This window comes from Sturnira hondurensis, unplaced genomic scaffold (genome assembly GCF_014824575.4).
Source record: "Sturnira hondurensis isolate 20B ecotype Veracruz unplaced genomic scaffold, ASM1482457v3 Scaffold0000167, whole genome shotgun sequence".
Taxonomy (NCBI): Eukaryota; Metazoa; Chordata; class Mammalia; order Chiroptera; family Phyllostomidae; genus Sturnira; species Sturnira hondurensis.
This window is the reverse complement of record NW_028072798.1, coordinates 11,336,346-11,362,384: the sequence shown is the minus strand read 5'-3', so window position 1 is coordinate 11,362,384 and position 26,039 is coordinate 11,336,346. Positions and strand designations below refer to the sequence as shown.

At 59.7% G+C, this 26,039-nt stretch overlaps 1 protein-coding gene across 1 annotated transcript; it reads left to right on the top strand.

Moving 5' to 3' along the window:
- Positions 1 to 3,096: 3,096 nt before the first annotated feature.
- Positions 3,097 to 24,722, top strand: THBS2 (thrombospondin 2). The gene is made up of 21 exons (XM_037064376.1): positions 3,097 to 3,392; positions 4,812 to 5,368; positions 6,501 to 6,585; positions 8,958 to 9,154; positions 10,021 to 10,161; positions 10,839 to 10,935; positions 12,610 to 12,777; positions 12,991 to 13,167; positions 13,764 to 13,937; positions 14,424 to 14,551; positions 14,621 to 14,776; positions 15,178 to 15,396; positions 17,318 to 17,425; positions 18,090 to 18,249; positions 18,874 to 18,992; positions 19,678 to 19,912; positions 20,877 to 21,104; positions 21,482 to 21,753; positions 22,177 to 22,274; positions 23,248 to 23,387; positions 24,350 to 24,722. Exons 1-21 carry the CDS (start codon positions 3,341 to 3,343, stop codon positions 24,355 to 24,357), a joined length of 3,519 nt encoding a protein of 1,172 aa, XP_036920271.1. The 5' UTR covers positions 3,097 to 3,340; the 3' UTR covers positions 24,358 to 24,722.
- Positions 24,723 to 26,039: the final 1,317 nt, after the last annotated feature.

Genomic DNA, 26,039 nt, shown 5'->3' with positions numbered 1-26,039 from the left:
GGTTTTTTCATTCAAATGACGATGTTACCACCAGCTCGCTGACCGGAGGGAAGATGCATACCCTTTGAGTCGGGTGTCTTTCTGTCATCAGAAATTGATACCATCCATGGTGCCCATGACAAAAAGGCTTCCAACACCATGAATGGGAGGCGAGGACTCTCCCCCTTGGCAGGTGCAGTCCTGGGCTGGGTGTGGGGAGTGCTAGGTCCCTCAGCGAGGTCACAGGGCCAGGTCCCAGGCTGGCTCAGAGCGAATTCCACGCACACCCTCTGACACATCCTTGACATGCAGCCTGACCTGTCTGGGGCCAGGCATGTCTGACCAGCCCCCATCCCCGTGCCCGCCCTCTGCCCGCTCTGCCCTGCGTGAGCCTGGGCGAGGGCAGGAGTCAGCTGCTGCCACTGTCTCCTCCCCCAGTGTTTGCACCACCGCACACCAGGATGCCTGCTGAGTCCGTGGTGGACGCTGATTCCCTGCTGGTGGTTCATGCCCCTGGAAAGTGGGGGTCACATGGGTCTGTTGGAGTGTGTCCCACAGGCGGGCTGTGCTGGTTGGGAAAGGCCAGCCTTGTTTCGGGCAATGGGAGGCACCGTTGAAGTGGAGAACTCGCATTCTTTCTTTGGCCGGTTTTATTTATAGCATGTATTTCCTGACAGGAGAAAAGCCATTTTCCTCTGTCTGGCTCCTCCTCTGTGGTCCTCCTGCGAGGAGGAGGGATTGAGGAGGAGGGATTATGTCATTCCTTCGAGGGAATGAATTAAGCGCGCTGGAGAGGGGATCAGCATATAAAGCCATGACTGCTGCCAGAGGCCAGTGAGCCTGCCGCCCGCCGCCTGCAGAGGGCCATCCGTGGCCCCAGCCCAGCCCAGCCCACCACCACCCCTCACTCCCTCCCAGCCCTGAGCGGCCCTCTGCAGCCTTCTCGCTTACTGGTAAGACTTTTTTTTAAAAACTTCACCAAATCGTTTCATTGTAGTTTAATTTTTGAAGACGTGTCTTCTGATTTCTGAGAAGAGAGAAGGAAATTGTGAATGCAGCTTTGCAACTGAAGGCTGCCCCATGCCTGTGACAGCCACGCAGGGCACTGTGTCTCCGCCGGGTGCTCCGTGACTGCCACGGGCAGTGGGGATGCTGAGCCCTTGCTCGGCTCCTGCAACGCACTCACGATGTGTTGCTTCACAAATGTCCCTGCCAGGGGACCAGCGCACATGCTACAGAAGTTTGCACGTTGGTGTCTGTTCTGGGAGGGGAACCACGATGAAGGAATCCGGAAAATTGCCGAGAACTTGAGAAACTAATCAGATTGTAGAGACTCCAGCGGTAAACATGACTGATAGCTGAAAATAGGTAATAAATAATAATACATGGGTTAGAAGGAGCAAGTCCTTGGAAAGTGCCCGGAATGCAGTCTTACAGGCGGTGGAATTAGCATATGGAAAGGCCAGTGGCTGTCAGGGCCAGGTTGGGGCATTAGCACGGGAAAGGTGGCCGGCAGGTGGGGCTGCCCCAGCCTGAGCGGCGCTGGCCCGGCTGCTCGGTGGGGAAGCAGTTATCTGTCTGAAAGTTGTTTTTGCTGTGGTGCCTGATACAGAAAGAATTTTAAAAGATCTTCAGGCGTTCTCAGGACACTCAGTGGCAGAAGGTCTTTGGAAAAATCTCTTCTGGCAAAGCCGGCACCATGAACACCGAGTGTGGGGCTGTGGCACCCACAATGCCAGAGCCTGTGTGCCAGTCACCGTGGCATGTGCCACTCAGTGGACCAGCCCGGCAGCCAGGCGACATGGGATGTGGCAAGGCTGTGTGGCAGGGACAGACCCTGGCACTTCTATTTTGGGAAGCCCAGGGTGGGGCTGGTCAGAGCTGCATTCATTCACTCTGCAGAAGCCCAGGCTCTGGGAGCCAGTCTCACTGGGAGGTTAAGTTTCTGGTTAAGAAACTTAACCTCCATGTCAGGCAGAGGCTGTCTTTCCCGAGGCATCCTTGCCTGCTGTCCTCAGTGCAGAGGCGCACATCCAGTGGGCGCACGAGGGCGCAGGACAGGCCCAGGGCATGGGGACCACGCTGTGGAGCCCACAGACAGAAATGTCTCCTCACGGCCCCTGGTCCTCGTGAGAACCCCACTGACATCATCTGTCACGGACGCCCATGAAGAGTCCCACTGGGAGCCTTCTGGGTGGGAGCCCCGCCAAGGCACGTGACCAAGCCTGTGTCTTCACTGTGCTGGATGAGCCCTCGCAAGTTCTGACAGTTCCATCTGCCCTCTGGTCCCGAGAGGTGGGCATAAGGGCTGCAGCTCCTGCCCCGGCTGGGGAAGCCCACAGCACACGGCAGTGTCCGGTCTGGGCGCTCGCCCCGGCCCACTGCTGCGGGGCTGTCGGCTGCAACAGCCAGTTAGTTCTGGGACTGCTTTTGTGTCAAGCAGGCGTCTGGGCTCCTGGCCCTCTGGGGGTCCCTCGGTGCAGGAGCCAGCTCTGCCACATTAGCGAACACTTCGGGAGAGGCAGCTCCCGGGGCCTCTGCAGCCCCGAGCCACTCACACACTTTCGTATCCTGAAGGGGAGAGGAACTGGGCCTTGGTGCCTGCACCCAAGGGGCCCAGGGAGCCCAGGCCCCGGCAAGGAGGCCCCACAGGGGTTAACGTGCAGCCGGCTGCCCGCCAGGCCTCCTGACTGCTGGTGCAGCCTCTGCTGAGCCAACTGAAAACCCCGAGAATGGAAAAACAGGCCTGTAGGAAGAGAGCCAGGCAGAGTAAAACTCCTGAGTGGGATGCTTTGCTTTTTGTAATTATGATTCTCCAAATTAAGTTCATTGCTAACTAAATATACGGTTAATGTTTATTCTATTTAAGTTATGCACACTATTTCTTTTCTTGGCTATTCCCCACAAAACGCCCTCAGCAATCACTCCCCCATGCCGTGTCTCCCTGACGTGGGTTCCCGGGGTTCCAGTCCCCACTGTGCTTCTCCACGTAGCCCTGCTGGGGAGGAGCCCCACTTTCCCCCCCCCCCCCGTAAGCTGGAGATACTAATGAGAACAGTGTCTACCTCTGGGGTCCTTAGGACGATGAAGTAGCCCAAGCATCCGAAGGTGGTTTGCACAGGGCGGTCGGCAGTCCTCTCAGCAACCGCGAAGGATGCCAGCTGAGAAGCACACTTCTCATCGTCAAGCCTTTAATCCCTGCAGATCCCTCCGTTCCGCCTTTTGAACACAGACTTCTGTTCAGTGGTGGCGCACAGCGAGAGTTCCTGTCTGCCCTGGAGGCTGCGTGTGCTCGGCACCACCAGGCTCTGACCGTCCGGCTGCCTGCCTGCCTGCCTGCAGGGCTGTGCCGAGGACCGGGATGCTCTGGACGCTGGTCCTGCCGGCCCTCTGGGCCTTGTGCGGTGCTCAGGGTGAGTGGGGCCCCGGCGGGGGGGAGGGTTGAGGGAGGGACGAGGGGTGCACAGCAAGAGGTTCGTGGTTGGAGTGTCTGACCTCTCAGCCCTTTTAGTAACTTCGTTTTGAATAAAGTCTTGTTTGAGTCCACACAAAGGAATGACGTATATTTGGAACATTCAGGTATTAGAGAAAAATACGTTTCCACCCAGAAGTATATTTTTTCTGGGCACATCTCAGCCCTATTTTTCTATAAGTCGTATTTCCGACACTCAAAGTGTTGGGTGTTTTGTAACTTCTTTTCATTCTGCCTTACTTCCTCCTTAAAAATGTGTTACATTTCCCTAGGTCTTTATTCTTCTATAGCATAATTTCCAATGCCTGGATAATATTCGGTCAGAAGCTAAACTAGTTTTTTTGACCAGTTGCCACCTACATGGTTACTTTATTTTTACTAGTATAAACGATGCCACAGGCAACACTTTTGTAAATAAAATCTTCACCAGGATTTCGGATTATACTGGAGGATATGTTCCAAAAGCAAAATGGAATCAGAGGTTTTAATGATTCTAAGGATTTGGGATCTACGTGCAGGTAGCCCTGCTGAAGGCGTTTGCCTCCCCCCTCTCAGCCCCATGCAGCACGCTGTTCTCATTTACCACATTAGACGTGGGGTTAGGCTTCGTTTCAACTCTCTGCTCAGTAAATTATCTTGAATTATTTGAACCGTTACAATTTTGGTAGGTCTGACAGCTTTTCTTTCCAGACAGCAAGCTAAACCTACACGTTTAGAGCTCTGAGGCCCGCTGTGGTCTCAGATTCCCGCCCGGAGTGTGCGTGACAAACACAACTGATTTTCCACAGGCCAGTGCTGTTGAACTGTCTCCACGAGAAAGAGACAGACAGGCCAGGCTTTCTGAAAACACAGGGGACAGGCTAGGGTGCATTTCGCGTCTAGGATGTTTTCTGGGCATCACTCCGTGGGGAGACAGGTGTATGATGTCCAGACCCGGGGAGCAGGAGTGGGAGTGGGGGAGCCCAAGGTCCAGCTGGGGATGAGGTCCAGACCGTGCGTCCGGCAGAGTGCAGGAGCCTGCTCTTTTCCTCGGGAAGTCCTGCTGGGGAGTGTCGGAGCAGCACAGAGTGGTGGGCGCTGGAGCGGTTGGTACTCTGGCCGGCACTCCCGACCTGTCTAACCGACCAGCCCCTGTTTCGCCGACCCTTCTCTGAGCAGCATTGGAGGGAGAGGAGAGTGGACTCACACCGAGGGTGTAGCACTGCACCTGGTGGGGTGGGAAGCCACGGTACTAGGGCACTGTGTGGCCTGGTTCACTTCCTGGCACACGAGTCCACCTCTGCTGCCCACCGGAGGGAAAGGGCGCCCCTGCGGGCCCCGTGCCCACCTCCTGTAACCCCTGCTCTGTACCCCTGTGCAGCTGGCGAGCAGGACGAGGACACAGCCTTTGACCTTTTCAGCATCAGCAACATCAACCGGAAGACCATCGGGGCCAAGCAGTTCCGGGGGCCCGACCCCCACGGGCCGGCCTACCGCTTCGTGCGGTTTGACTACATCCCGCCGGTGGGCACGGCGTACCTGGGCCAGGTCGTCCGCCTCATGCGGCAGAAGGAGGGCTTCTTCCTCACGGCCACGCTGAAGCAGGACCGCAAGTCCCGCGGCACGCTGCTGGCCCTGGAGGGCCCCGGCGCTGAGCACCGGCAGTTCGAGATCGTCTCCAACGGGCCGGCCGACACGCTGGACCTCACCTACTGGCTGGAGGGTGCCCAGCACGTCCTGTCCCTGGAGGACGTGGGCCTGGCCGACGCCCAGTGGAAGAACATCACCGTGCAGGTGACGGGCGAGACCTACAGCTTGTACGTGGGCTGCGACCTGATCGATAGCTTCGCGCTGGATGAGCCTTTCTACGAGCAGCTGAAAGCGGAGAAGAGCAGGATGTACGTGGCCAAGGGCTCTGCCCGCGAGAGTCACTTCCGGGTATGTATGCTGGGGGCGGGGCTTAGGGTGGGGCGTGGCCTGGGGCCGGGCGAGATAGGCAGTGTGGCGCACACATGTGCACACACATGTGCACATCTGCACACACATCGCATTCCCGCACACACCATGTGTGTGCTCATGCCCACGCAGTTGTACACATGTGCATACCGCAGACACCGTGCAGTGCACACACATTCACACGATGCATGATGGTGCCTACCTATGCCCACACAAGTGCTCACACCAATACCACACATGGGCACACAATGCACACACAGTGCACATGCAGAACCAGGAATAAGCAGAGCCAGTTGTTGCAGGTGCACAAATGGTCCATGAATTTTCAGAAGGAAGACGGACTTGGTGACCAAGGAACAAGGCCCAAGCACCTGCCCCTGGCAACCCCTGGTTGACTGAACCTGCTCCCGAACTCTGCTTTCTTATCGAAATGACACAAACAAAGGAACAACTGTTTATCAGGGGCAGTCACTGATCGCTTCGTGTGCATCTTTGCTGAAATAGCTTCTGGAGGAGAGTCCTTTTAAGGCTGCAGGCGCTTGGAGTCCTCAGTGGAGGGTCAGGGCATGGTTCTCGTCCAGATACCTCTGTCTTCTTTGGAAACAAGTGTGTGTTTAGACTCGGTTATTGGAGTGAAAGGCGTGCAGATGTGCCACCTGTTACTGAGTTGATCTCTGGTGGCCAGGGTTAGGGTTGAGGGCCAGGGAAGGCCCTGTGGCCCATGGGTGACCCATCCCATCGGGCAGTTGGAGACACTCTTATCTCTCATTGCCATGTCTGTGGCCGGACCAGTGGAGGTTTCCAAGACCTTTGCCAAATGCAGTAACCATGTGGGTCTCCTGCAAGGGAAGAGCAGCCAAGAACATGTTCAGGAGACACGGTTATCTGTCCGCCTGGGTCCCCCTCCCTTCCCTGCTTTTTACATCAGCCACATGGCCTGGGTCCTGCCTCTCCCAGGTGACAGGTGCAGGGTGGCACCTGCGTGGGTGGGCGCACAGAAAAAACGCTCTCCAGTTTCAAGTTTGCCTCGTGTGTTTCACTCTGTTCTCTCACCCCGGCCTCAGACCCTTGAGGTTTGCTCACGGTTGCCTCTCTCTCCTTGTTACGTCCCCAGGGCTTGCTGCAGAACGTCTACTTGGTGTTCGAAAACTCTGTGGAAGACGTTCTTAGCAGGAAAGGTTGTCAGCAAAGCCAGGGAGGTAGGTGTGTTTTGAACAACGTATTTCCCATCTCGGATGGATTTCTGCTGTGTGTGGTGTGTGTGTGTGTGTGTGTGTGTGTGTGACTGTGGGCTAGTGAGAATTTAAATGGAAACACGGGGTCTGGCAGCAGTAATGCCGCAGAGTTGGATGGGAGGGTGTGGGAGTGTCTAGCACGAGGGACAGCAATGTGAACATTTCACCTAAGATGTCATACAGTGTGCTTGAGTGTGATATGTTACAGAATTATATGCTCACAACTTTGTATAAAAGATTTTTATGTAACTACAAAGGGGCGCTATTTGTGCTGGACCCTGTATTGGAATAAATTTCGCCGGTCATCCTAGACAGGTTCCATTATAAAATCATACAGTGCTTAAAGGACTAATGTAGAATATATTTTAATCCAAAATTGTCCCTTTACAAGGGACAATTGTCCTTTTACAAGCCAAAAAACAGGTCGCTGGCATGTAACACGATTTTAAACATACATGAAGCTGCCAGCCTGGGAATGGGTGGGGATCACCCTGAGGACCGACGGATGTGGGTCCCAGGCTCTGTGGCGCGTCCTCACACGGCCACAGCGGCCCACACGGCGCTGTGCCAGCCCACTCTTCTGGCCCGCCTGCTTGTCGTGTCTCCAGTTCCCATCCAGCCACCAGCCGGCCTCTCTCCAGCACTTAATCTGCAAGGCCGACTCTGCTAGCCCTTTCCACGAAGCGTGTCCCGTTGCTCGGTCTTGCAAACTCCGCGTGAGTCAGGCGTGTACTCGCTGCTTGTCCCGGTGCATGGAGGTCCCCACCTGTGAGCAGCCAGGCTGGCCAGCACCTGGTCTGAGCGCCCCAGAGGGGAGGTTCTTCCCACCACAAGCCATCCTCACTGAGACTGTGTCCCCATCAACCCGAGATTGTGACAAACGCGCTGTGGTGTCTGTGGGTCTCCGTGCGAGACTTGGGTGCCCTGGCCCCTGAGCGTCAGCGTGCTGCGCAGGCGGCTCCAGGTCCCTGGCGGATGCTGGGGTGTTCCCGTCTGCATGTCCGTCAGCGGCTGATTAGGTGAAGCAGAAGGTGGGGCAGGGAATGAAACACTGGTTCTCGGCCAGTGAGTGGCAAGGAGGACGCCTCAGGCCTCCTGAGACTTGGGTGCTCGGTTCCCGAGTCCCCATTTCCCGGGGACACTGTAGCTTAGACTGAGTCGTCATATATCTGGCCCCGGCTGAGATGCCAGCACCCCGTCCCTGTGAATTAGGTCGTTGTCTTTTTGGGCGTGTGGCCCTGACAAAGCAAAACACTGCAAAGCTAAGACAGTGAAGTGACAGCCAGCACTGAACCCTCTGGGGCAGGCGTGGGCCCTGCTGGGGGCCCTGGGGTTGAGTGAAGCCAAAGGGCCTCAGAAATGGGCTGCCCGCCACGTGGGCACAGTGCCCTGACATGAAAGGACAGGGAGACTGCCACCCACAAGGGAAGGAGAGTGGATGTGGCCCCGACTCTGGTCCCATCCCTGCACCAGCCCAAGGCTGCCCACTGTGCCCTTCTGAGGCCCCTGGGGCGCTGTGGTAGGACCCCCAGGACCTGCATCTGGTGGCAGCGCATCGCTGTCAGTCTGATCCTACAGTGACCCCCCAGTGCGGGCCCCGTGGTTCCGGGCAGTTCTAGGATGGAGGGGGCAGCACACGCTCAGCACCAGTGTGGATCACACTGGGGAGGAACCAGTGTGATGGCCGTCCCCACAGAGTTGCGGCATTTTCCAGTCATGGCTCTGTGGCCGGGTGTGTACGATAGGGGCCAGGGGAGGGCACTGAAAACAGGGACAGTGGCTGCAGAGTGGATGTGGCAGTGGCTGAGGGGCCGTCCCGCCTGGACCCCTGGGTGGGCAGAGAGGAGAGCCCCCTGGACTGAGGTCACAGCAGAGAAACTGTGTGTTAGGGACAAGGGGACGATGTCCCAAGGAAGTCACCTCTTTAGCACAAGGACAACAGAATCCACTTAATGCAGAAAAGTAGACAAAAGAAACCAAGTTTTGGGGGACAGATGGGGTGCGTGAGGAGTCGAGGGCGGTCAGAATGTGCAGAGAAGGTGCGACTGGAAACCAGGAAGTTCGCTGGTGTCTCGCTGCCTGCGCTCAGCTTGGACGGGGGTGGGGGGTCTCCCGGGCTGGCTGCACGTGTCTGCTCAGCTGGCGGGGGGGTGGCTTCGGCGTGGGGTCAGAGTGGGGTCATGAGAGGGGCCATGAGGGGGGCAGTCCCCCTGCAAAACATCAGCTGTAACTGTGCCTGGTACGCATGGGGGGTGATGTCCCCATGGAGACGCATGCGGGTGGCCTGTGTGCAACCCAAGGCCGGTTCTGACCAGGCTCGGCTTGTGTCCCCTCAGCGGAAGCCAACGCCATCAGTGAGGACACGGAGACACTGCACCTGAGCCCCGTGGTCACCACTGAGTACGTGGGCCGGAGCGCGGAGAAGCGGCCCGGGGTGTGCGAACGGTCCTGCGAGGAGCTGGGCAGCATGGTCAGCGAGCTGTCGGGGCTGCGAACCGTGGTCAACCAGCTGCACGAGAACCTGCGGAAGGTGGTGGGTGTCGGGGGTGCGCGGGGCCCCAGGTGGCGGTCAGAGCACAATGCAGTTCTAGGACACTGGACAGGCGGCCATGGATTCTGAGTGAGATCGAGTCGTGGGCAACACGTGCTCTGAACTGGGTTTTCCGCTCGGGGACAGTTCATCTCACCAGTAAAAAAAAATAGTTTTGTTTACAAGACGATAGTTTTATTTGGAGGCTGAAGTGTGGTGGTGAGGGCCACAGACGTTTGATGGGCAGGCCTGTCTGTGTCTCGGTGTGTCAGGAAGGAGAAAGGTATCCCGAGGGCTTTAGGATCTGGGGTTTCAGGTCGAGACAGGAAGCTGGCAGTACCGAGACCTCACACTGCTGCCCACACAGCCACGACATTCAGGCTCCAGGGGACGTGAGGAAGACAGCGGGGGTGGGGGGTGGGGCCCCCTCCTGTCCTGTGCAGAGACACAGCTGGTGCCCAGCCCTGCCCCACTGCGAGGGCCAGGGTGCTGGCTGGGGAAGCACCCAAGATGAAAGGCAGGTTTGTAGTCCTCCACCATGAGCACGGATGGGGTGGGGCAGGAACATGCACGGGCAACCAGCAGTGAACACGTCGCACGGGAGCCTGTGAGTGGGTGGAGTGACTGTGGGAAGGGACGTCCATGAAGCTATGCATTTGACCTCGGGTGTGAGTTGGCCCAACGGGGCTCTGTGGGGATCTCATACCCTCTCCCTCCACGGGCTTCACATCTTGGCTCTGCTATCCTCCCCACCACTGGGTCTGTGCCTGGGTGGGGGGAGCTGTGGGTGAGGCGACGTCCTTCTGTCAAGTGTGGTGACTGAACACTGGGTGCACCGTCCATCCTTAAGCCCTGCTCTGGTTTTCCAGTCAAACGACAACCAGGTGCTCTGGGAGCTCATCGGCGGGCCCCCGAAGACCAGGAACGTATCTGCCTGCTGGCAGGACGGCCGCTTCTTTGCAGAAAATGAGACCTGGGTTGTGGACAGCTGCACCAAGTGCACCTGCAAGGTGAGGCCTCGGTGTCTGCACTCTTGGGGGGTGTGGGAACAGGCCACCCCTCCTCAGCCCCGCAGCGCTGCCAGCCTGTGGAGGTGGCCTGGAGCCAGGGCATCCTTCGCTGGCTGTAGGGATGCAGGGCAGCCAAGAGCCAGAGCCATGGAGATCCAGCTGCAGGTACGGCTGCAATCAGCCTCACTGCTTTGCACACAGAGGAATCAAGATCCAGGGAAGGGGAGTGACCAGGCCAGTGTCACCAGGCAGCTGCAAGCAGTGGGGCTGGAGCTGCCAGGTGTCCCTCTAGTTGGTGTTGAGGTCCACTCAGCTTTGTGAGGGCCACAGGGCTTGGCAGGGGCATCTGGGGATGGCCTGTCACTGTCCACTTACCGGCTGGTGGCTCACTTAGCTTCTCCCCCGTGCTTCATGTCACTCGGTCTCCAATGGTGGTGACTTCGAACCCTGCCACCCCCCCCCCCAGCTGGCCGGACCGCCCACTGCAGGGAAGGCGCAGTGCGGGGAGCAGGTGGGGGATGCAGGGGGCCGGCTCTGGGCACCAAGGACAGGGGTGATCCCAGATCTCGTGGCAGTCTGGTCCGCGGGGTGCAGGTCCCTGCGGACGCTCTCAGTCTAGCTTTGAGCCAAGGCGTGTTTTCAAGCGAGTGTCACATGAGTGACTTCCTTTATTGCAGAAATTTAAAACCGTCTGCCACCAGATCTCCTGCCCACCAGCGACCTGTGCCAACCCGTCCCTGCTGGAAGGAGACTGCTGCCCGTCCTGCTTCCCCTGTAAGTGCGGCCACCGCGGCCTCGGCCTTGGGGTCCCGGCGGCCTCCCTCCTGCTTGCTCAGCCTTTTTGTCAGGGAGGGTGAGGCTGGGCTGTGCCTGCACAGGGACGCTTTGCCCACTGTCCGCACTCGCTGCTCAGAGACAGGCACACGTCTGCGAGCCCTTGAATTGAGGACCGAGGTTCGGTCCCCTCCTGATGGAGCCCCAGGAGCCACTGGGCACAGAGAACCCGACTTGCACTTGGAGAGTAGCCGCCCAGTCAGATGCAGCCTGCTGCTCTGGGTGTGTCGCCAGGAGGATGGGCAATCTTGGCGATACACCCTTTGGAGAAAAGACAATTGGAAATAAAACAAGCAAAAGTCCAAGACCATTGCCCTAGTGACAGAAACCTTCCCATCCCATGGACACTTATATGGGATGGAAGGAACGAGCGTGCGCAGCCCCAGCATATCCGCCTCCCAGCGCTGCTGCAGTCGGGCTGCACTGTTCATGCCTCGGTGGCTCCCCAGGGCCACCCTGCTCCGTGGACACCTCAGGTCCCATTCCTCCCGTCAGCTCCAAATGTCCTGGCTTGTTGGTCACTGTTTTTCAATAGTGATCTTCACATTCCTGGTCAGGCACTTGGGGTGGGCACAGCTGCTTCCTGGGCCGTCAGGGCTCTGGGCTGGCGTCTCCAGCCCCAGGCCCTTCTGTCCCTCCACCTCTGTCCCCATGAGCCAGGCTCCTGCGCAGGGCAGCTGTGGGACCTGGTAAGGGGGATGGCCGGCCAGAGGGCCTCCCTCCCCCTGGAGGCCAGGATGTGTGTCCCGCACTGGGCGGGTGGGGATGGGGTCAGAGAGGCTCAGCTCTGTCACGTGACAGTTTGGAGCAGAGTGTCACTTTCAGGGTCTCAGGTGTGTCACCTGTAAAATCTCGAGGGATGCTCCTCGCTCAGGGACTGTGGTTGACAGGCTGTGTCACAGCTGCACAGCCCCCAGCAGGGTTGGCGGGAACCCGAGGGTCCCAGGAGACAGGGGTTGCGCGTCACTGAGGGCAGGTTGCTCAGGAAGGGCCAGGCCAGCCTGCTCCGTCCTGCCCGGTGGGACCTCTGACCTCAGCCCTTCATGGCGCCGCCCCCCCCCCCCGGGGGGGCGGTTCAGTGAACTGTGCTCCACTGTTTACTGGAAAGACCTTTGAGCTCAGTCACTGCCTTTTCTCCCATTTAGGGACTGAAACCTTATTTAAAAAATTTTTTTGCAGGAAATTGCCTTTTTATGTAACCCGTTCCAGTTGAAACTCTTTGGAACTAAATTTAGTGACCTGCAGTTCCAACTAACAATTGACAGTTTTCCCGTGTATCAACCAATAAGCAGAGGTTTTTAAGACTTTATACCTGTGACAAAGCCTGGCACAGTGTGACATGGTGCCCTGAACCCAGCACTCAGACCAAAGGTCCCTGGAGTCTGGTCCCCTCGTGTCCCCATGGAGGCTGGCCCCACACACGGCCCTTCCCGTCCTGCCCCAGCAGGCAGCCCCTGACTCTGACCTGGGACCAGACCCGGGAGCCCATGCCCATCCCCAGGGCTGCCTCCTTCCTCGGAGGTTAACGCCCCGTCCCAGGTCACGTGCCTGTTGCTCCTGTGCCTGCCTGTCACTGGGCGGGGGTGCTTGATGGGCCTGTTTCCTGCCCCGCAGTGGATGGTGAGGAGGGCTGGTCCCCGTGGGCCGAGTGGACCCAGTGCTCGGCGACCTGCGGGCCTGGCACCCAGCAGAGAGGGCGGTCCTGCGATGTCACCAGCAACACCTGCCTGGGGCCATCCATCCAGACGCGGGCGTGCAGCTTGGGCAAGTGTGACAACCGCAGTGAGTGTCAGGGTGCTGGCTGTCCCCATGTGGGTGGGTCAGCGTCCCTGGGCCCTGGGCCTTTGGGTTTTGGAGGACGGCTGCTCACGGCCCTTTGGGGTATGCAGGCCTCTCTGTCCAACTGCTCCAGCTGGGCCCCTCCCCCCAGCCTGGGCGACACTCGAACTTGGGGCTGGGTGGCCCACTGCTGATGCCGTCTCTTCCCTGTGCCAGTCCGGCAGGATGGTGGCTGGAGCCACTGGTCACCGTGGTCCTCCTGCTCCGTGACCTGTGGGCCCGGCAACATCACCCGGATACGGCTCTGCAACTCTCCGGTGCCCCAGATGGGGGGCAAAGGCTGCAAGGGTGGCGGCCGAGAGACGAAAGGCTGCCAGGGCATCCCATGCCCGGGTGAGTGGGGTGAGGCGGGTGGGGGCAGGCCCGTGGAGTAGCCGGGACCAGGGGCCAGGCAGGTCCACAACCCTGTTCAATCCACAAAGGCCTGGCAGGCCCGGGCGGTGAAGGGTGTCCTGGCCCCTTGCTGGCCTGTCTAGTGCACAAAAGCCACAATTAATCTGCCACCAGGGGAAATGACCAGACCGGGAGCAGTAGGTGGCCCAGAATAAAGTGGGTCAGGACAGGGCTGGGCCCACGTCCGGACATGTGTGGGGTGAATGCTTTCACAGCTTGTCATGCATTTGTCCTGAAGTGGAAGGGGGACCATTCACAGTGAACTTCAATGTCACACACCTTGATGTCTGTGACAGAGGTCACCTACAGTCCCTGGTCAACAGTCCTCAGCTTCTAGACACCAAGGTGGTGTGACTTTTCCAGAAATAAAAACCAACCACTGGGATCCCATCCTCTCCATCACCCCCTGGCCTTGGGCCGTGAAAGGGCTTCCTGCCAGTTTCTCCTACCACGTTGGAGACCCCAAGTCACTGGGCCTCCCCTCACGCCCCCGCTGGCAGCTCCACCCTGATGCAGTCCCTGCTCTCCCCCTGCAGTCGACGGCCGGTGGAGCCCCTGGTCCCCATGGTCTGCCTGCACAGTTACCTGCGCGGGGGGTGTCCGGGAGCGGACGCGGGTCTGCAACAGCCCGGAGCCCCGGCATGGAGGCAAGGCCTGTGTCGGCGAGGTCACGGAGCTCCAGATGTGCAACAAGAGGAGCTGCCCCGTAGGTTGGTGCTAGCCCCACCCCCCGTCCCCGCCACCCCCAGACCCCGAGGCACCACCCAGTCCCTGCCCTCCATCCCTGCAGCGGCCCCTGGCCTTTCCTTCCAGGCAAAGGTAGAGGAAGATGGATTGTGGGCAGGCAGAGCCAGCCGTGCTGGGTGCCTCTGCGTTTTTACATGCAGGCTGCTGCCGTGTGGGGCACTTGGGCCCATCAGTGCAGGAAGCCCAGCCGCGCTCGTGACCCAGGCCGTCCCCCTCGGATAGGAACCCCTGGTGCCTGTATGCCGCGAGCCTGTGCCCAGGATGTCCCTCATTCCCTCAGTTTCTCTACAGCCACCCGAGGTGTCTGATGAGCCTGGAGGCCTTGGGCATAGCCAGGAGCTGTCCTGGGTCACAGGGGCGCTGAGCCTGAGGCAGTGCTGAGCCCAGGGCAGCTGTCCCACCGGCTGCCTGGCCGGCTGTGGTCCTGACCTCTCTGCCTTCCCACACAGATGGCTGCTTGTCCAACCCCTGCTTCCCAGGGGCCACGTGCAACAGCTTCCCCGATGGCTCCTGGTCCTGCGGTGCCTGCCCCGTGGGCTTCCTGGGCAACGGGACCCACTGCGAGGATCTGGACGAGGTGAGTGCCTGGCCGGCAGGGTGTATGGCAGGACCAGCAGCAGCGGGCTCACGTCTGCTCTCCCTGCAGTGTGCCCTGGTCACCGATGTCTGCTTCTCCATGGCCAGCAAGTCCCCCCGCTGCGTCAACACTGACCCCGGGTTCCACTGCCTGCCCTGCCCACCGAGGTACAAAGGGACCCAGCCTTTCGGGGTTGGCCTGGAGGCGGCTCACACAGAAAAGCAGGTGAGCAGTGGCCCTTTCCGTGATGTTCAGCTCCCATCAGCCAGAATCTGGGAATGTGGTGTGGGGGAGATGGGAGGAAAAGAGCGACGTTTTGGTGATAGCTGCTGTCTGCCAGCGGGAGCTGACCCTGGTGGCATGCCATACTCAGGGGTCATGCATAGGATCCTGAGGACCAGGTCTCAGGTTCTGATGAGTCTGCAGCTCCATGCGGTCAGCAGGGGCTCAGACGCATGCTGGCCACGCTCAGTGCAGCCACTGAGCTGCCTCCAGGTGGCTGTGGAAGGAACCAAGTCCCGAGTCTCTGGGCACGTCCCTGGTGGGGGGGGGTCCCTGCTTGGGAAAGCACTCCCCCACCCCCCACTCCCATGCTGCAGCCCTGAGTGCCCGGCCCTTCCTCCCAGGTGTGTGAGCCTGAGAACCCCTGCAAGGACAAGACGCACAGCTGCCACCGGCACGCAGAGTGCATCTACCTGGGCCACTTCAGTGACCCCATGTACAAGTGTGAGTGCCAGACGGGGTACGCAGGCGATGGGCTCGTCTGCGGGGAGGACTCGGACCTGGACGGGTGGCCCAACAAGAACCTGGTCTGCGCCACCAACACCACCCACCACTGCATCAAGGTGAGGGCACGGTCAGGCCTCCGCGGACAGGCCCCTCACCATCTCTGGCACGTGGTCGCTTTCTTGGCGGCAAGAGTGAGTGACCACAGATGGGGCCTGGCCTCGCACAGCCAGGGGCCGGGGGTCTGCGGTCATGCTGTTGGCAGTGGCTCGCTCCCACCGGAGCCGCCTCCAGCTGTGGCTTCCTTAGTGGTGGCCGCCCACCCCCCCCACCTTGCTCAGGACTCTGGGTGTTTGTCCCACTGCCTGACTTACTCCGACAAGGACACGTCTGTGTGCCCTGAGCCTGCCTGGACGCTCTGGGAAGTTCCTCCTTTTAAGACCCCGAACCCCACCCAGCTTGTGCCATCAGGGGTAACACTCACTTGTTTGCTGGACCAAGTGCCATTCACAGGTTCCAGAGATCAGGGTATGGCCTGTGGTGGGGGACCCGTTGCTTGGTCCACTGCACAACATGTCCCAAAAGGTTTTGGTGCCATTTTGTATCATACTGGCTCAACTGCGACAAAAGCATCGTTTGCAAACATCCGTTCACATGGCATCCAGGCTGGTTCATTCTCATGGCGCGAGTAGTCAGGTCTCCGCGGCGGTCTTCTCTTTTGGCCCGTCTTGGTTAGAGGTGGGAGGTGCTGACGGAAGTCCAGGCAGCTGCCTCTAAAGGGGTCACTCCCCCTGCCCCCTGCGAGCCTGGGCACCCAGCCAGACAGTCCCGCCACCAGCCAGGGAGGGGTGCTGTGCACGTGACCGCTGGCAGAGTTGCCGTTAAGGGCCAGCTGCCACCAGAGCATCGTGGCGTGGATAACGGACCGGCCCGCGATGCTAAGATGCTCACTGGACACCTTGCATTTTTTCACTTTTGTGGAATTTCAGACAGGGATTTAGTCACTTAAAAAATGGCACAGAACAATTCTCAGCTATAATGTGTTTTAAGTTTTTTTTTTTTAGAGGGAAAAGGAGGAAGAGATGGAGATAAACATCAATGTGTCATTGCCTCTCATGCCATGAGAGGACCTGGGGACCTGGCCTGAAACCCAGGCATGTGCCCTGACTGGGGATTGAACCAGTGACCCTTTGGTTCGTAGGCTAGAGCTTAATCAACTGAGCCACACCAGCCAGGCCCAACTATAAATATCTTTATGAGGGTGAACAGGTGCCAAAGCGGACTGTGAACAGAAGCCTTGTACCTGATCGAGAGGCTCCTTGCATGTCTTCCTCGGCAGTGCCCGGGCAGCCCCCTTGTACTCAGGGCTGGGGTTGAAACTGGCTCAGACGTGGGCTCGGGGCCCAGCCTCTGTGGAGACGTGGACCAGTGTGGGCTGTGCTGACCTACACGGTGGCCAGCAGTTTGCGTCACCATGATAGAGTCGTAGGCTCTACTGTCCACTCTCTGCAGGTGTTTCCCTCGGGGGCTGCTGTCTGGGCAGCTCAGTTTGACTTACAACATAGTTGGCCTTGTTCTGCACGTGCCCTGGTCCCCTGGATGAGCTGAACCAGGGGCAGTGACCTGGAGTTGGAGCCTCGGGCTCTGAGCAGTCGTCACGTCACAGGGTCCCTGGTCCAGTCCTCCTGGCTCAGGAGGGTTGATGTTGTGGGAGCTTTCCGGTGGATGGGTCGAAGATCGCCGGGAGGAGAGGGGGCGTTGAAGACTCCGTCCTGGTCCACATTTTCCGAGATGACGGTCCCTGATCAGGTGTTCGGCAGCCTCCCAGGCTCCCGGGCTCTCATCCTCATCTCGACTCCGTAGGAGTCATGACGTAACTCCCGGGCAGCCCCAGAGAGGGAGCTCTCTTGCTCTGTGCTCAGGGAGGACGGCGCATGATACCGACCTCTGCGCTGCCCCCCCCCAGCTTCAGTTGCCCGTTCGCCAGAGCACAGGGCTTCCGGGCGTGTTTCTGTAACTGCAAGCTTCCTCTGACTGCAGGACAACTGCCCCCTGCTGCCCAATTCTGGACAAGAAGATTTTGACAAGGACGGCGTTGGCGATGCCTGCGATGACGATGACGACAACGACGGTGTCAGCGACGAGAAGGTCAGTGGGTGGGGGCAGGGCTGTGTGAGCTGAGGTCCTGGGGTTCAGGAGCAGAGGGCTCCGCAGACGGGCACTGGGACTGAACAGTTGCTGCAGACTGTCATGACGGACTCTCCTGCTTGTCCTTGTCAGAGGACACTGGTCCTTCACGGGAGGAAAGGGACCAGCCGGAGCGCCGGCTGTCGGGGGCGCTCAGTGAGATCTTTTGAGCAGTTTACTTCTCACTGCCCAAAAGAGACATGCGGGCCCTCCTCCCGGCAGCTGAGGCTGTCCCTGAGACAGTGCGTGACAGATGGTGCCCCGTGGCAGGGTTCAGGTAGCACCATCTCTGGGGAAAGTGTTCGACAGGTAGATGATTTGGCTTCGGTGCCCAGGCCCTGCAGGGCCAGGCTCCCACACCGACCCCCTGGCTCTGTCCCACGCTTGCTCGTGCACCGACGTGCACAGGCCTGTCTTCTCCACCGTGAGGCACAGGGTGTATCATCTCTGCTGTGGAACTCTCACGTCCCTGCAGGGCAGGCATATACGTCGTGGCACAGGGACCTGACATCAGGAACGTGCAGGGTGGGCTCGGTTCATCTGCTCAGACTGCGTCTCTCACCAGCTGACTGGTCAGCCAGCCAGTGTCCCTGTGTCTGAAATTCTGTTCTCGCTGCTTCGCTAGGACAACTGCCAGCTGCTCTTCAACCCTCGCCAGTCTGACTATGACAAGGATGAGGTGGGAGACCGCTGTGACAACTGTCCGTACGTGCACAACCCGGCCCAGATTGACACGGATCACAATGGCGAGGGCGACGCCTGCTCCGTGGACATCGACGGGGACGGTCAGTGTGGCTCCGCCCTCAGTGGGAAGGGTCAGCGGACTTCTGTTGGGTGTGTGTTGGGCGCACTCAGCTTCACTGACACCCCAGCGGATGCCTAGATGATCCTCTGAGGGTCACCATGGAGTCCGCCTGCCTGCCTGCCTTTCTCTATGGGACGGTGAAGGGGCCGCCGGCCCCAGGGCCACCCTCAGAACATGACAGCCAGCTGTCACGCTGGCTCTGGTACCTGTCCTGGCACCTGCTCTGCAGCGCGCCCGTCTGGAGCTCCCGGAGCCCAGCTCCCCCCTCACCACCCTGCGCTGGGGCCAGAGTTGGCCTCTCTCCGGGTGCTGGACAGCCACCCGGGGAGCCGCCGGGCAGACTCGGACTCCTGCGCTCGCGTGCAGCCGCCCCTCGGAGGCCATGTCCAGAAAGCCTCCCGGGCGAGCTCTCCTGTGAACAGAGAGTTGAATGCTAACAGCAAAGCTCTGGTGTGTCCCCCACGAATCCAATCGCGCTCCCGCTGGGCCGCATCTCTAGCTCATTTCCACTGAGCGGGCGCTCGGCTGTGAGCGGCTTCCTGCCACTGGGAAGCGGGCTGCTTCGCTAACCTCTGCCGCCTCCCGTTGCCCCTCAACCCTGCAGATGTCTTCAACGAGCGAGACAACTGTCCCTACGTCTACAACACGGACCAGAGAGACACAGATGGCGATGGCGTGGGTGACCACTGCGACAACTGCCCCCTGGTGCACAACCCCGACCAGGTGAAGGGCCGGGTGTCCCTGGGTGGGTGCGGACGGGGCTTCGTCCGCCGCAGAACTGCAGGCCCCATGGGTCTCCATCAGCTCTGCCATGCCTGACGGCACTGCCTCTCCACTCATTTCAATTGAAAACATTCACTGAACTCCACACACAACTCTCGCGCCTCGGTGGCCCCTGGCTGAACTCACAGAGCCTCTGCTGTGTGGCCATCTCATCACCTCTGCATGTCCCTGCCTCGGTCTGGCGTTGCCTTTGGAGGACGTGGTGTGGCTACACCTCATAGGGCCCAGGGTGGGCAAGGGTGGGCTTGCAGCCACGAGCCTGTGAGACAGTGTACCCTCGTGTTGTGATTTGTTAGCTGCTGTGCCGTGTCCCATTCGCACAGTGGTAACCCCACTTGCCCCCCGTGTGTTGTCCCGGACGATGTCAGAAAGGGACTAGACCCCGCTGGTTTGCTCCAGTCTTCCTTAGGGGTGGGAGCTGCAGGGAGGGGCCGAGGCTGGAGGGGGCCGCCCCAGTCCCCCCGCCGTGTGCAGGCTGTGGCGCGACTTCGGGGCCCAACCCCCTCCACAGCGCAGCTGCTCGCATGGGAGAAGCTGGTCCAACCCAAACGCCGTGGGTGACCCAGGCTGGGACCTGCTCCCTGGACACAGGCTCAGTGCTGCTCTCCCCCCGCTCTGCCCCCAGACCGACATGGACAATGACCTTGTGGGAGACCAGTGTGACAACAATGAGGACATCGACGAGGATGGCCACCAGAACAGCCAGGACAACTGCCCCTACATTGCCAACGCCAACCAGGCTGACCACGACCACGACGGCAGGGGTGATGCTTGCGACTCGGACGACGACAACGATGGGGTACCAGACGACAGGGACAACTGCCGGCTCGTCCCCAACCCCGGCCAGGAGGACGCCGACGGTAGGTCAGGGGCCCAGACACTGGAGCGGAGGCCGCCTCTGGGCATCATCCCACTCAGATGTGGGTCCGCGCGTGTCCATGCATGTCGGGAAGAGCTAAGGCCCAGCCTTGGCTGGGTGTTCAGCACTTTCGCTGCAGAACAGCCAGGGGCAGCCAGGCCGACGCAGGGGCCCGCCGGCCCGGTGCAGCCTGGGCACCCTCCCGGGAGCTGCAGGAGGGAAACGCACAGGCTCAGAACCCCCCAGCCACTCACTCAGGAGTGGGTTCCCGTGGGGAGACCTGGGTTTCTCCCAAGAAGGAGGCTGGGGTGGGGGGGTGGTGTGTGCTGACACGCATGGGAGACCCGCTGTGGACTGAGGTTCGCGTGCCCAAGTGTGTGCTGCTGAGGAGGGAGGAGGATGGCTGAAGTCTGTGAGGGGAACTTGGCACCCGTGCCTCCTCCTGAAGCAGCAGGCACTCACATGGGTCAGTAGAACCAGGGACTGGGCGCTGTGCAGGGGCAGCCTCCTGTCCCCTGTCCCCCAGGGGACTGTGGCCCACCTGACCCCTCCCATCACTCACTGGAAAGTGTGGTAAGAAGCCCACATCTCCCGGCGGACAGCCGTGTGCAGGGCATGACAGCTGCTCCGAGTACAGGGTGATAAGTACCCAGAGACACAGGCAGGGACACCATGAGAGGCGGGAAGAGATGTTCTGGAAAACCCCGAAAACCTCACACTGGTGTTGGGCCAACGACTTGCCGCCCAGGTGTCCTGCAGAGCCAGCTGAGAACAACGGCAGCCCGCTGTCCCCAGGGGACGGTGACACCGGCAGGCCTGGCTGCGGTTACTGGGCCGAGCGCTGCAAAGATCAGAGCATCCGCCTGCACAGCACAGGCGCTTCCCTGGGCTGCCGCAGAGCCGAGAGCTGTTTCCTCAGACACTGAGAAACAACTTTCTTGTTTCATGCTCCTCTGTGGTAACAGGTGACGGACGGGGAGACGCTTGTAAGGATGACTTTGACAACGACAGCATCCCGGACATCGACGACGTGTGTCCCGAGAACCACGCCATCAGTGAGACTGACTTCAGGAACTTCCAGATGGTCCACTTGGACCCCAAGGGCACCACTCAGATTGACCCTAACTGGGTCATCCGCCACCAGGGCAAGGAGCTGGTGCAGACGGCAAACTCCGACCCTGGCATCGCTGTGGGTGAGCTCCCCGAGCCTGGGCATCATCCCGTTGCTGGGCTGGGTACCCCAGCTGCGATTGGAGCCACAGGAATGGGACAAATGGATCCCTCTACGGCATACAGACCCCCTGCCTGAGCACACGTTGGCCTCTCCTAAGCCCCTTACATGCCGTTTGCAGGAAGCCACCTGCCACAACATTTTAGAACTCGGGCCACAAAGTCTCGTGCCAGGCAGGGAGGCTCTGCCGCAGCTCTCTAGGTCAGACCTGGAAATTTGAAATCCTTGCGCAGCCACAGATCCTGAGGGTGGGGCGTTCAGCTCAGTGGGTCCCCAGAGCTCCATGGGGCTGGTTCCAGCCACCTGCGTCTCACGGCCACTGTTCCCTCTGGCGCCCAGGTTTCGACGAGTTTGTGTCTGTGGACTTCAGCGGCACGTTCTACGTCAACACTGACCGGGATGACGACTACGCTGGCTTTGTCTTTGGCTACCAGTCCAGCAGCCGCTTCTACGTGGTCATGTGGAAGCAGGTGACCCAGACGTACTGGGAGAACGAGCCCACCCGTGCCTACGGCTATTCTGGTGTGTCTCTCAAGGTGGTCAACTCCACCACAGGCACCGGCGAGCACCTGAGGAACGCGCTGTGGCACACGGGGAACACGGCGGGCCAGGTGAGGGGTGGTGTACGGGGACTCCAGTTCGGGTCTCGGGGAGCAGCCCCCGCCCGCCGGGGTTTGGCCCATCGTAACTCAGAGGACAGCCATCCGGCTGTCTCTCCCCGATGAACACACCACGCTGGTCCTTTCATGAGCACGACTGGCAGTCCTCTCGCCAGCTAAACAGACTCTGGCTTCTGCTAGAGACCAGGGGCTGCGCTCAGGAAGTGTAGGGTCCGGTGTGCGGAGCCGTGCATCCCTCCCGACGGGATGGGCACCTCCCCGTCCTGGGAGGGCTTCCATGCCGCTGTCTGCACCATGGACGTGAGTCCTCGGGGTTCGTGGGCAGAGCAAACTAACTAGTTTCCGTGTGGTGTTGTGAAACCATGCTCAGGCCTGAGGGTGCCGACTGAGCTCACGAGGGGTGTCTCCCCCCAGGTTCGGACGCTGTGGCATGACCCCAAAAACATCGGCTGGAAAGACTACACAGCCTACAGGTGGCACCTGACCCACCGGCCCAGGACGGGGTATATACGGTGAGCACCCCACGCTGCTGCGCTTCTGCTGGTAGCTCCCACGGGGGAGGCCACGTTCCCATTGGCCGCACACGTGCACGAGAATGCAGACAAGCCCGGCGAATCCTAACCTGCGCACGTTCTGGATGCTTTGCACTTGAACTCCTTCTCTCTTCTGTCCCAGATCTTCTGCTGCTGGTCCCTAATCAGGACAAAAACCAAAAATGAAAACAAAGTTCTTAAAGAGGAAGTCAGACTCGTCCCATTAAAGTGATAAGGAGGGTGCTCGGCACCTGTCCTCCAAGGATGTGCGCCCCCAGTGAGGGGATGGGGGCGGCTAGGTGCTGCGTTGCTGCAGAGTCAGCATGTACAGTCACGTGGGTTTCTGATATGTTAGTGGCTCCATTGAAAATACACCTGTGCACAGAATACACGTGAGTGTCAGTCCGACTAACTGGTCCCTGTAGTGCGACAGCACTGGCAGTGGGTTTTCAGTGAAGCCAAACACGACGACTCAAGTGTAGGTGTCCTTGCAGAGATAAGCCTAGCTGGCAAGCACACGATGCAGGTGGCGTCTTCACAGACGCGCGGCGTAGGACTCTCCCCATAACCCATGATGGGTGCAGCATGCGGCTGGGTGCCCAGGGTCACGTCTCCACAGTGTGTCCCTGCTCACTTGCTCCAGCACTCCCTCTGACCCAGGAGGCTGGTGGCACCAGCCCTGTCCTTGCATGTGGGTGGAGCCTCTTCTGGCTTTCCTGGGGCTCCTAGTTAGTGGGGACACAGCGGTGAGCTGACGCACCTGTCTCGGTAGAGGGAGTGTCCCCAGCTTGGTGGTGTGGGCGCCTGGAGGGCGGAGGTGATAGTGAAGCCACCTGCACTCAGACCCGGTGACAGGGAGTCACAGGGGAAGGAGACCGGGACAACACAGAGTCCCTGTGGCTTGTCCTTTCCTGAGCCCATGGTCTCTTCCATCCCCTTTCCTCGCCCACAGGGTCCTTGTGCATGAAGGGAAGCAGGTCATGGCGGACTCCGGACCCATCTACGACCAAACTTACGCCGGCGGGCGGCTGGGCCTGTTTGTCTTCTCTCAAGAAATGGTCTATTTCTCAGACCTCAAGTACGAGTGCAGAGGTGGGTGTGAGCACACACCAGGCAGAGAGTGGGGAGGAGCCCCCGCGCCTGTCCTTTCATGGTGGTGCCAGGGCTGGGCAAGGAGCTGATGGCTCGTGGTGAGTGGAGGTGTGTTTGGGCAGCTTGACCTGTTTTTGTTTGTCCATTTTGGATTGAGTGTGATGCCTTTCATAAGACACACGCTTGGCAGTTTCTCAGGGGCCCACCTATCCACTCATTGCTCTGACCCACGGCTTCCTGGGTGCTCTACACCACAGGTGCAAACACAAGGCCCCCGGGCCAAACCTGACCCTCCACCTGGTTCACAGGTGCAAACACAAGGCCCTTGGGCCAAACCCGGCCCTCCACCTGGTTTCTATCCAGCAGCAGTGCCCCTCTTGCTTAACTTTCAAGGAGAAGTTACATGCACACAGACCTAAAGTTACATTTGACCCTTAGAAGGCAACTGTGAGGCTGATGTGGTCCCTGATGAAAGTGAGTTTGACACCCTGCTCTGCACTTTTGGGCCCTTAGGGGAGCTTTAGATAGTGAGCCTGTTAAAGAAAGGAAGAGCGAGGAGGGGAGGTTCACTTATCTCTCCACTAGGGTGCGAGAACCAAAATCCAACACACCTGGGAGGGGCCTGCTGCCCTCTGGTCTAATCCACACCCTCCTGTGGGCCAGACACACGCCCTCCTAGAGAGATCCGTGAGGCTCGGAGACGCCACAGCAAATCCGCACGAGAAAGCCAGATGCCAGCCAGGTGGAGGCAGGCAGGAAACACCAAACTCTCAATTTATCCTCTCGCACCTGGTGATTTTCTCCTCCCATTAGGCAGGCTTCCTCCCTCCTGCATCCACATATCCATCCAGCCTCGTCGTGACATCCTTTTTTAGATCAGAATCATGGTATCTTAGGTCGCCGCTAAAATAGAACGTCACGGCGCTGCGACCCCGCCCCTACCTGCTCTCTGTCCTCCGCAGACGCGTGATGGGGCCGGCCACCTTTCCCGCACGCACTGCACATGCCGGCGCCCGGACGCCTCGGCCACCCCGGTCCTGCAGCTTCTCTCGCTTCTGCACCTTGACCTTCACTCCGAGGGGCTCTCCCCCTGCCGTCATCAGCCCCGAGGGCACACACCAGTGGGACCCAGAGATGAACTCCGACCCGGCGCTGGAAATGGCGATGGCGCCCGAGACTGTGTGCGCGGGACCGCCGACACGGTGCTGTTTCTTGTTTGCCTCACAAGCACGACGCTTACGTATAAAACGTGGTTCCTTTTGGGCCTGTGTGCGCCTGCGCTTGCCGGGGACGTGGTGCGTGAGGCGCCGTGGGCCCCTAAGCGGAGTGACGTCACACGGCGCTGAGAGCCGGAGGTGGCGCTTCGGCGGGGTTCCGGCCCGCGTGCCGCTGCTGTTGGTCGAAGAGCACAGACCGCGGTTCGGTCCTCGGGAACTTGCTGTCAGTCCGCGGAGGCGCACAGACGGGTAACCAGCGCAGAGCAGTAGGAGGCAGCCGCAGCAGGCCTTCCCGTCGGGGGAAGCCTGGGCTTTGTGGTTTGCGTCCTGGGGGGAGAGCACGCGGTGCGCGGGGCGGAGGAAGTGAAGAGGATCGGGAGTTTATCGCGGGCCCCCGCTGCACCCCAGCTCCTTGTTCCCGCCAGAGGCCGCTGGGAGGGCACGCGTCAGACCGCGACGTGGCCTGGAAACCAGCCTGGTCCCCGGGAGGAGGCCGCGCCACTCCCCGCGGTCCTGGCCGCCCCTGCTCGCTTTCAGCCCCGTGATCGCCCCGCGCGGGTTTCTCGGAGGAGCCGGGCTCGTCCGGCTGGGGCAGCTCTTCCCTTCCTGCTAGTAGTGATCTGCTTTTGCTGTCAGACACACGGAGAATCCACAACTTTTGTCTGAGCGCTCACATGCCATACGTTTGCTGCTTTTTTTGCGGTTGATTTCTTCGTTTTGCTGCACTTGCTGCTTTTTGCGTGGACCTGCCTTCCTGAGACGGCAGGGTCGGAGACGCCGTGCCCGGCGAGGGCGGCGAGGGCGGCGAGGGCACGCGTTCTCCACGTCGGTGGTGTGGGGTGATGTGAATATTTAGAATGTACCATAGTTTTTGTAAATTATTTATGTTCTTTTAAACAGATTTCTCGTACAGATTGATGAAACGCCATCTGTTTTGCCAAAGACTGTAAATATTTATTTATTTGTTCACTTGGTCAACATTTCGCCGCAGACACCTTGCATTCAGCTAGAGCCTCATGTTTATACTTTAAAGATTAAAAATAGAAAATAAATTGTAAAAGAATTTTCTATAAATGAATCTCTCTCTTTTTTTTTTTTAAAAGAGGGGTCTCTCCCCGGGCGTGGGGGGAGGGAGAAACCCCAGCCGGAGGCCTGCTGTTTTTGTCCTGGGATGTGAGCACGCCCTGCGGCCGCTCTCGGGGTGACCCGTGCTTCGGGTCCTCCTGCCGTGTCCCACTGTCAGAGGGGACCCGCAGCCACGCCCAGAACTTTAGCAGGCAGCCCGGGAAAGGTCCAGGGAGACGTAGCAGCAGGAGGGGCCCTCTCATCGGCACCGCTGCACCCCAGCTCCTTGTTCCCACCAGGGGCCGCTGGGAGGGTACACGTCAGACCGCGATGTGGCCTGGAAACCAGCCTGGTCCCCCGGAGGAGGCCA